This window comes from Pistacia vera, unplaced genomic scaffold (assembly GCF_008641045.1).
Source record: "Pistacia vera cultivar Batoury unplaced genomic scaffold, PisVer_v2 Contig328, whole genome shotgun sequence".
Taxonomy (NCBI): Eukaryota; Viridiplantae; Streptophyta; class Magnoliopsida; order Sapindales; family Anacardiaceae; genus Pistacia; species Pistacia vera.
Window position 1 is genome coordinate 356,376 of NW_022196144.1, and position 11,483 is coordinate 367,858.

Below are 11,483 nucleotides of genomic sequence, written 5' to 3' on the forward strand. Positions count from 1 at the left end.
TGAAGAAGAGGTTTGCTTCGGATTCGGGTCCTCTTTGGCCTATTCTGCACCCCAAGAGTAGAAGTCTTCATTTGTTTTCTCTGATGCAGCTTCCCTGGATGTTTCGCCTCTTGCGGGTTTCCATACCTGTTTTCAATTGGAAATATACTCGAAAAGTCTATTTTTTACCTCTCCTATTTGATTGGCATATACTTCGGTTTGTAAATTTTCACATAAATTGTCAAAACCATTTTCTAAACCTGCTAATTTAATTCTAGGATCAAATATAGCACCTAAACAATAAAGAAAAAGATGGGTTCCCATATTTAAAAAAAAAAATTCCACTGCCTTTATTGGTGTCATTTAAAATTTCATTATCTTTGTTTTTTATAAATAACTCGGAATTTTTTAATTGTATGTATTGCCATGAACTAGTAGGATAATACACACCAGAAGTTGTAAGTGGATTGGTAAAAAATTTTAAGAAAAAAATGAAATACTTTAGCTATTTGCCAATTATTTTCTATCAAATAATGAGGACCTCTATTATTTGCTACAAATAACTAATTATATTAGCATAGATAAACATGAATCAGCATTAAATAAGTATTATTCCATCTAACAGCATGTCTAATGCAAAGTTCTAGGAGACATATTTGATTTTATACAAGCGTCTGAAATTCAGCATTTCTTTTATTACTACTATAAATCCAAGCTAAACAATCTCTAATTCTATTAATATTTTATTTAATTGTTTATACCACTTTCACAATTAAATTAATATATAGCATACACAACGTTGGTGAAAAAAACTTCAAAATGTTATATAAAGGATAATTACTTTGAAAATAATCTATAGCTTTACTATTAGAACTTGCATATCTAAAGTAAACTTATCACTTTACTAACAATATCATAATCTCCTAGAACTTCAACAATTTTATTATAAATTTGTTGACCACTATACAACGTTCATTATCTAAATCCTAATAAAGATTCATTTAATTTACATTCATTATCAAAATAATGATTAGTCACCAAATATAATCTTTTTAGCTCTAACATGACAAGTATGTATTTTATTTTTATTCTAATTCATTTTTCTAAACAATTTATATAAATCATTTCTACTTGCAGTTTTAGAATAACTTTTAAATCTTGGAAAAAATGAATTTTGAACAAATCTTTCAAAATATTACTTCAGTCATATTAATAGGTTGATCAGTTGCAGCAATATATAAGCTAACTGTCCTTATATACATCAATTATAACCTAAGTAGTACTCATATGTATTTGAGTTTGATTGCTTTCTCTATTTCTATGTTGATTAATAGTTTATTAGCATGCCTTTTTAAAGTACTAGTACCATTACCTGAATCAGCTTTATAAATATTTTCACAGTTTTTGCATCTCTTCTTGACTTGAACGCCATTTTCTATCTCGTAAAACTTGTCGAAATGCGCCCAAACGTTTGATGTGTGTCTGTCTTCGGTTCAACGGCAGTTGATGATCCCCCTCAGCTTGAGATGAAGTTGGACGAGCACAGCGATTACAAGGACACTTCTAGAACCACCGGGAGCTGTTGGAATCGGGGGCATATTTTGAGGTGTATCGGATTATGAGAATTGAAAGCGGGACTATTTGAATCTCCTCCTGCATTTATGTTAGTAAAATAAGCGGACTAGGACTAGGATAGTAGTTTCCTTCATCTTTAAGTGATGGGGAGAGAATATATATCCATTGTAGTTGAAAAAAAAAAATTGATGTAGAAGAAATAAAAATAAAAAGAAGAGAATGGAATATGGAATTTGGAATTTGGAAAATTGAAATATAATTAAAATTGCAAAACTAATAAAATTAAAATACGAGCAAATTGATAACAAAAGATTAAGAGAAAATGAATAATTGAGAGATTAAAGATTAGAGAATATGAGAGAATTTGAGTTGTGAGAAAAATGTGAGAGTTTAGGGCCAATTTATAAAATGGGAAAGGAAAATGATGAAAAGACCCATCAACGGCTATAAAACGGCTATATTTCAAGGGTAAAGGGTAATTTGAAAAAAACGAATTAAATTATATATATTTTTTTTATTTTTTTTTTGGCCAACCCACGGGTTGACGTTATTTATAATAGTCAACCCGTCGGGTTGACAATAGCCAACCGGCGTTTTGGTCTCTCTTAGAAGAGACAAAACAATAACCCGTCGGGTTGGCAGGTTGCCATTTTGCAACCCAGCCCGCCCGGGGTTGCTGTCGAGTTGGGTTCAACCCGACCGCCAATATGGCAGTCCGGGTTCAACCCTCTTCATTGCGGGCTAGGTTAGGGTTGACCCGCCTAACCGACCCATTGTTTCCACCTCTAGTACTAGCGCTAAGAGGATCTCTACTGTTTATCTTTTGGGGCAGCTCTTCTCAGCACAACAGTTTACAAGTTGATTTATGACAATGAGTTATTTGGTCCTCCCATTACTGTTTTGGCTAAACGACCTATAGTTTTCTGTAAAGACAATGTGGTACCTAAAAAATTTGAAAATGATAATTACCCACTTTCCATCCAAATCTGCTAGTACAATCGGTTTAAAATTGGACAATATAATAATTTTATGTCCAACCCAAAAATAATCTTCAATAATCATCATTAGTTTTAAACTAATCCATAAACCCACCATGATTAAACAACTTCAATTAATAAAAAAGTTAAACTTAATCACGCAACCAAATTTAAAGAAGTATTTCAAAACAGATTTCACAAAAATCTTACGAACAAGATTGTACATGAAGTGAAAGTTGCAAATGAAGGAGCAGTGCGGTCAAATCGGAATCGCAGCTCTTTTACATATGCTTAATGGGAGGCTCATGAACTATTACAATGAATGACTATTGCAATCTTTCATTCAACCAAAATTTACAATAAGTTGTATGAGAAATATTGTATGAGAATGATGTATGTGTAATATTATTCTTTGCATAAACTATCAACTCCCGTTAAGTCAAACTCTAACCCAAATTCATCCAGATTCACCAGAAAAAATCACCTCCCATAAATTCAAACACAATTGAAATTCATCCCCATCTTAACACCACATTCAAAATTCATCCTCCATCTCAACTCCATTATCAAATTCATCTTACATCTCAACTAAACAATCACAGTAAGAAAAAAAAAAAAAAAAAAATCAAACCCACAAAACCCATAGCTGAAACCTATGAAAAAGAAAAATGAAATTGTTCTTGTCTCGATCGGGTGCGATTCCGACGCCTAGACCTCCACCAGCCCCAAACTCGCCACCAAAACCGCCAAATACAGCCATCACCACCGCCACAAACCATCACAAATTTCAAACACTTCCAACCCAAACTGTAAAAAATTATAAAAATTTAAAAAAAAAAAAAAATTTAAAAACTGAAGAGGAAAAAACTTTTGGAGCGAATTTTCTCTCAATTGGTTACAGTGGGCGTTGCTACCGATGGTTTTCGCCAACTTTCCGACACTCAACTACAACCCTCACCCTCCCAGCCCCCTCCCCGTTGCGCCAACGCGATTTCTGTCAGCCCTCAACCTCCCAGTTCATATTCTAATGTCAGGTTCTTGCCCAGTGACTAGAGGGAAAAGAGGGAGAAGAAAGGAAAGAAAGAGAAGGGAGAGAAGAAGAAGAAAGATAAAAGAGAAGAGGCTTAGAAGAGAAAAAGGAAATAAAGAAAGAGATGAGATGCAAAGAGAGAAGAGAAAAAGGAAATAAAGAAGAGAAATGCTAATCTTACAAATAGGACTACAAAGATAAATCATATCCTTAAAAGAAGAGAAAAAGAGAGTGAGAAAGATAATCATGAAGATTAAGGGTAAGATTTATCTTTGTATATTTGTATTTGTATTCCTCTTTATAAGAGTAACATTTCTTTATAAATAGGATTAAAAAAAAAAAATAGGGGTTTTAAAGTTTATTTTTTGGTTGGATGTAAAATTACTATATTGTCATTCTTTAAACGGATTTTACTAACAGATTTGGACGAAAAATTGGTAATTATCATTTTTAAACTTTTTGAATACCAAATTGTTTCTATGACAAACTATGGGTGGTTGCATGTCGTTCGGCGTTACTGCTTTTTTAAAGATTATGGTATCCTTTATAGCTTTAGCTAAACAAGAAACAAGCAAAATAAAACCTTAATTACAAGATCCTCTTCTAATCTGAGCTTAATTTGCTTAAAGATATATCTATAATTCGAATTAACGACCATCCGGCATCCATTAGTTATAATGAACACTTAAAGCTCACTACTGCTTGGTAGTGGTTCATCATCATCAAACAATGCTCTGTTTAATGAGGATATTTCAGAGATCAAAATCTACCCACCTTGCTTTTTTATCTTCTGTGGCTTCCAAATCCTCGTCTGAAATCGAACGAATTACCCGAATCATCAATGACCATCCATTTCCCGATCAGCCACTTCACCCCACTCTCCTCCACCACGTCCCACCGACTCTCCTCTCCCCTTATTTCGTCGAAAACGTTCTCGGCCGTCTCTTTGCAGCACACTCCAACGGCCTCAAAGCCCTCGAATTCTTTAAATTTTCACTCTCGCACCCCCACTTCACTCCAAGCTCGGATGCTTTTGAAAAGACTCTTCATATCCTTACTCGTATGCGCTACTTCGATAAAGCTTGGGAGTTGATGATTAACACGCGAGAAACACATCCTTCTCTGCTCACTCTCAAGTCAATGAGCATCATGCTATCGAAGATCGTTAAGTTTCAATCTTTCGAAGACACCCTTCACGCGTTTGAGAGAATGGAGAGTGAAATTTTTGTGGGGAGGAAGTTTGGTACCGAAGAGTTTAATGTATTGCTTCGAGCGCTTTGTACTGAGAGGTATATGAAGGAGGCGCGCGCAGTGTTTCAAAAGCTGCACGTTCGTTTTAGTCCCAACATCAAGACGATGAATATTCTGCTTCTGGGGTTTAAAGAGTGCGGTGATATCACAGCAATGGAGCTGTTTTATCACGAGATGGTTCGAAGAGGCTTTAAACCAAGCACGGTAACGTATAATATCAGAATCGATGGGTATTGTAAAAAGGGTTGTTTTGGTGATGGGTTGAGGCTTTTTGAAGAGATGAAACGAGTCGATTGCGTGCCGGGTTTGGAAACAATCACTACTTTGATTCACGGAGCAGGGGTTGTTCGAAACGTAATTAAAGCTAAGCAACTGTTTGATGAAATGCCTGAGAGAAATTTAAAGCCTGATATTGGAGTTTATAATGCATTAATAAGTTCGCTCATCAGAGGGCGAGATGTTAACTCTGCTATGGACTTGATGGATGAGATGGAAGAGAAGCAAATTGGGCATGACAATGTGACTTATCATACAATGTTTTTAGGAACAATGAAATCAAGCGGCATTGAGGGTGTTTGCAAGCTTTATAACAAGATGATTGAGAGGAATTTTGTTCCGAAAACACGAACGGTTGTGATGTTAATGAAGTTTTTCTGCGAAAACCGCAGGCTCGATTTGGGTTTGGACTTGTGGAAATACTTGGTTGATAAAGGGTTTTGTCCTCATAGTCATGCATTGGAGATCTTGGTGACAGGATTGTGTGTCAGAGGAAGATTACAAGAAGCCTGTGATTGCTCTAAACAAATATTGGTGAGAGGAAGGCAAATGAGTGATGCAGTGTTCAGGATGTTGCAGAGATTTTTACTACAATCTAATGAAATGGCCAAGTTGGAGGAACTCAACAGCTTGATCAAGAAATTGCAAACAGTTTTGCCCCCAACAAGAGTCTCCATACATACAGACTAGCATTTTCTACTGTAGTCTTGGGCCAAGATTGGCCAATTGGTCCTTGTTTGATAAATTGGGCTGTTGATCCAAATGAAGTGTGAGATGGGTCAAACATTGAGTCTGTAATCCTAAGATTTGCCATTTGGTATAGCAAAAACCTTTTCATGAAAATTTTGTTGCTTGTGGGTGAACAAAAAGGTTTTAACATAGACCATGTGCTATTACCATTGATTAAGGACCTTAAAGGTCACATAACTCTAAAACAATTAATTTATCATCATCCAAAAGAATGATCAAACCAATTGAATACATCAAGTGGGAAAAAAAATTAAAATAAGACCTCGTACTTATGATGGTGGATCATTACTTCTTCAATTCTCTTCTATATTAGTTTGAAAAATTAGGTGTTCATCTGGCAACACTATTTCTATTCCAAAAAGAGAAAAAGAAAATTGGCAAGTTGATGAATAATATTATGGAATTTCTTATGTAACCATGATCAATTTTCCTGCCTTAAATCTGGCTATTGACTTGGGCAATTTTCAGCCAGTTGGCTAAGTTCTTTTGCTAATTGTTTGGAAAGAAAATAATCATAAACATGAAGAAGTCAATGAAAAATGATGGAGTCAAGTCAACCTTTTTCATATTTTTTTGGGAACCGTGTCATGTAGGTCAGTTTGTACAAACTTTAATTAATCTTCAAGATCCATTGAATACTTTACAAGTCCAAAGGACTAAATAAGTCACAATGTGATAGATAACCTCAAAGTTCGAATTCAAAAGAGAAACATTTTTAATTCGGTAACGATCCAGTTGGGGAGCCCCAAATTCAGTTGTGTTAATTTGTATCTAAGAGAAAAAAGTACTATTATTTAATTGTTTCTTATGTACAGGTACACGGAAATTTGAATGCTTTAAAGTTTTTAATATATAGGTCAAATATCATAATTAGTTATGGGCTTTGATTTTTGTGTTTTGAAAAGCCAGTAGCTAATTTATAACTTTTGATACCATATTAAAAACTTGTGAACGTCTATACCGGATATTTGATCATGTATGGTTACAATATTTTTTATTTTTTTTTTTTATTTTTCAATAAGGTTTGACTAAGTAGATACTATACCTTAATTTTTTTTTTTTTAATTTATTCGACTAACATACTCAATAATTATTCATCATTTCCCTATATTATATGGTATCCCCATTTAGCTATGATTTTGCTGGCTCTAGCAGATAATTTTGAAAACGGAGTACTTCATGGTCTCCATGATCCATCTCTTTCTCCAAAATAAAAATAAGAGTAAACCCACCCAAGGTTTGGTGGTGTCTGTAAGTTCCCACCCCTGGTTTCATAAATTGCAGATTTCCACATTTAAATTAACATCGTTACTTTTCTCTTAAATAAACCTTATATCTCAAATTTCTCTCAAATAACCCCTAGAGGATTAGAGAAGATCTTGGTCAGGCCAAAAATTCGGCCTAATTTCGACACCATTGGACCTTTCCGACACCACCATTAGCATCCCCTTATCCTCCTCACCAAAACCCTAATTTTTTCCACCCGATTGCACCTCAACGAGGTGCCGAAATTTTGCTAGAAAGGCGTGACCAAACACGAAAACCTAAGGGAGATGCAACGACAATTGGCAAGTAATTGCGATCGACGATGTTAGAGGTTTTGGTGGGGGGAAGCCGGTGATGCTATTGGTGGTGTTGGGGGTGGTTTCTGGTGTTGGGAACTGCCGAAATTTGGATGAAACGCCGACTAAAACTAAGAGCAGCAGCCGGCGATTGGGGGGTTCAATCAGGCGGGGAGGTTTAGGGTTTTGATGTGGGGGTTTAGGGGATTGTAATGGTGGTATCAGGAGGGGTTAACTATGTCGAAAACAGGTCAAAATGGCCTGAAATTGCCGGTGGGGTGAGTTCGAGAAGTGAACGGTTATTTTGAAATTTTCTAGTGGGATGAATTTGAGAAGTGAAGGGTTTTTTTTAATTTTCATCTTTAAAATGACCATTTCACCCTTTTAACTGTTGGATTAAATAATTTTCTGTTAATTTAAGAGTGGGAATCTACAATTTATGAAACTAGGGGTGAGAACTGTAGATTTGCCAAACCTTGGGTGGAAAAATGTCGTTTACTCTAAAAATAAAATCAATTTCTAAATGGATGAGGTCCATCTCACAGAGTCATCAGCAACTTCCTTCATAAATTTACTAACAAATAATTAGTAATTAAGTAAAGTAATTAAGACAGAGTCATTAGTAAAAAGGACATTAAAAGCTACTCTAATAAAAATTAAGAGGTTAGTTGTAGATTTGATGTATATATCTAATTAATCTAACACTAAATATCATACAAGTTTATACATAAATTAAGACTTGGAATTGTCATATGACGTACCACATTTTTAATTAGCACGACTAGTTCTTAAAATTAAATTAAATTGATTGCGATAATAACAATTAAGTTGACTATATCTGTACTGCAAAGTACTAACTCTTTATTTATTTATTTTTCAGGCCAAATTTCCAACGGATACCCACGGGCACATGGCTAGGCCGTGATCGCCATTTAGTTGCAGTAAATTAAGAATTAAAATTTTTGTCCAAGTCAAAGTAAACTCTTTCGTACACAATTAGCACTATCATTTTTTTTTCATTTTTTTTTTTTTTTTTTTTTGTAACCAGAGTGTTTATGCTAGTTTGTGCGCACCTCAATTAATCATTGGGGTCTATTAAATATCCTACAAACAGAAAGAATCAAGTACTCAATTAAAGAAACAAACCTCCTTAACCGTTAAACCAACCTCTTAGAGTTTCTGCACATCCTTGTAATTTTGTCAACTAGTTTTGGCTTCCTCATAGGTAGTTTATATTTAGGGTTCAGATGAGCTGAGTAAATATTTTTTCTTTTAGGTTTAATCTATACATATTTATACGTAGTTTTCTTACAAATGTTCTTTACTTAAAATGTGTTTACTAAGTTGAGAAGACTCAAATCTTAAAAATCATTTCAGATTTTCATTTGTTAACAATGCGAAATGTGAAATGCGATAATACACATGCATGTTCTACATATTTTTTTTCGTGGAAAATGTCAATTGGGTTTTAAGTCTTCTTTTCTGTCATTTTTGGTGGACATTAGATTAATGCTTGGTTGCTGACTTGCTGGCTACTTGTAATAGTATATTTTTGTCCTTAGATTTTATATTGGTTTCCATGTGGCAAGTTGCGTCTTTGAATGTACATTAAATAGCATTATCCATCTGCTTCTTTATATTGAGATCCTTCTCAAGATCAAAGGCACTGTGATTTGTTGAAGAGCTATAGCCAGTTATGGGAAATCCTGAAGTTGGCTCTTCTGATTGCCAGCCTCAATCAGAATATGAATTACAACCCCAAGATTATCAATATGAGGCAACTCATGAAGCCATGGCCTCTCAGGATCCACAAGCCCAACAACAATTCCAGCCACCACAACCGTATCCACCACCATTGCAACCTAACCAGGCCGCTTACGGGGCTCAACCGGGGCGGCCTGTAAATTTTCCACCCCAAAACAGTCAAATGAATTCTCCCGGGCTGAATCAGCCCGGGGTGTATCCGCAACAAGGCCCACCGTTAGATTCGGTTAAACCCGTGCAGTTTCCGCCATCCAACCCGCAAAATAACCAAACATATGGGCAGAATCAGTCGGGGGCTTACTCACCATATAACCAGAAGCCCATGCCAACCCCGCAAAGTTCTGTGAATTTTCCTCCAGCTGGACCCCACGCTTCTACAGGGATGCAATTTCCTCCCAATAATGGGCCACAAACACCATATGGGGTTCCAGTTACAGGCCAGGGAAAGTTGGGAAACAGTTGGCATAGTGAGCTTTTTGATTGCATGAATGACCCAATGAATGGTGATTGTCTTTCTATTACTCTCTAAAATCTTAAACCAGAACATTCCTTTCCATTGAAATTGCTTAAATGTTTTAACATAGTTTTGTATATTAAAACAAATACTGATGTGTTTTTTCCAATGTTTCAGCTCTTGTCACTGTTCTCTTCCCGTGCTTGACGTTTGGCCAGATTGCAGAGATCGTCGACGATGGTCACACTTGTAAGTGTATTATTATCTGTATATTGATTGGTTTTGAAGATCGATTCTAATGTTAATTTAGTAAATGTTTAATATTTGATTGTGTTATCTGAAAATTAGCGTGCGGGACGAGCGGTATGCTATACGGGGGGATTGCGTTTTGCATAGCGTTGCCATGCATAATGTCATGCACGTATAGAACCAAGCTCAGGAACAAGTTTGGGCTTCCGGAGGCTCCAGCACCCGATTGGGTCACCCATTTTCTTTGTGAATGGTGTGCTCTTTGTCAAGAATATAGAGAGCTTCAAGCTAGAGGCTGGGATCCTTCCATTGGTAAATCAGATGACTCATATCTTACCATCAATTGTTAGCCTTTGGTTCTAAAAACCTCACCAAAGAATTGACTATCTTTTTCTGTGAATTGAAAATGTAAACTAAAGTGTAAAAATGCCATTCAAAATGATGATATATTATGAATTTAAAAGATGTCTTCTACTTCTTTATATGTTGTAAAATATTAAAAAGTTAGAAACAGCCCATAACTGTTTGGTGTTTTTTGGTTTGATTGATTGCAGGATATCAGGGAAACCTAGCGAGGAACTCAAACATGAATATGAATCATGTTAACATGGTGCCCCCAGGGAACCAAAGAATGATGGGTTGAAGAGAACTTCCGGGTGGGTTTCAATTTAGTTTCTTTGATTGTAATGTTCTAAGACCAATAAATGAAATCCACTTTGTATTTATAATTTGAATTTTCGAAGCTGCCCATATATTGAAGTAATCTACCTTTTTCCTTTCGGAGACCTGCTGTATTTTCTACAAACAGTTGCTTTCTCTTGTTCCTGCAAATGTTCAAGTTCATTTTAAATTTTAAAAATTATTAAATATTGTTCATAAATTTTTATCTTTAACTTGAATTTATTAAAAAATCTTGAAACCCTATAGTTTTAGCTTCTCAAGAAACCCTTATAGTTTGACGCAATATTAAAAGAGCCATTATGGGGAAACTCTGTAGTTTGATGTGATTTAAAAGAATCCCTACAGTTTTGCTTCCTCCTGATAAAACCCTATAGTTTGACATATTAAAGGACCCTTTTAGTTTTGATTTATATTAGATGAAATCCTATACTGTAGTATGACACAAATCAACGAACTCTTATAACCTTATCTACTGTGTGAAACTGAAAAACTAAAAGAGAGAAATTGAAAAATGCGTGAACCTTTTTCTTATTATTCTCAGAGAGATACATTTGTTTATATACAGAGGAACAGAGAAGACTGACGCTGAGAGTAAACTTAGCTCAATGATAAACTAAAGAGTAAAGTTTTTCTTCTCTTCTCAAAACGACGCCGTTCTCTCTTTTGTGGAGTTGCAGTTTTACGAAACTGCCCTCTTTTCAGCCTGGCTAACATACTGGAACCCGATAGTTTGACTAGATTTAAAGAGACTTATAGTTTTACTGTAACTCAAAGAAACTCCTATATTTTTATGTACTATTAGATAACCCCTGTATTTTTAATTCATCAAAGAACTCCTCTATTTTTAGTTTATCTTATGAACACCTATATTGTTACAGTATATTAAAGGAACCCCTATAGTTTGGTGCAATAAGAAACTCAAGTAATTTTACATT

At 35.2% G+C, this 11,483-nt stretch overlaps 2 protein-coding genes across 2 annotated transcripts; both read left to right on the plus strand.

Moving 5' to 3' along the window:
• The first annotated feature begins 4,302 nt into the window (after positions 1–4,302).
• LOC116137482 (pentatricopeptide repeat-containing protein At3g61360-like) lies at positions 4,303–5,778 on the plus strand. Its single transcript, XM_031423172.1, has one exon. The coding sequence runs from the start codon at positions 4,303–4,305 to the stop codon at positions 5,776–5,778; it is 1,476 nt and encodes a 491-aa protein (XP_031279032.1).
• A 3,318-nt stretch (positions 5,779–9,096) lies between these two features.
• On the plus strand, positions 9,097–10,510 carry LOC116137483 (protein PLANT CADMIUM RESISTANCE 4-like). Its single transcript, XM_031423173.1, has 4 exons — positions 9,097–9,667; positions 9,796–9,867; positions 9,967–10,179; positions 10,422–10,510. Exons 1-4 carry the CDS (start codon positions 9,097–9,099, stop codon positions 10,508–10,510), a joined length of 945 nt encoding a protein of 314 aa, XP_031279033.1.
• The last annotated feature ends 973 nt before the right edge of the window (positions 10,511–11,483 follow it).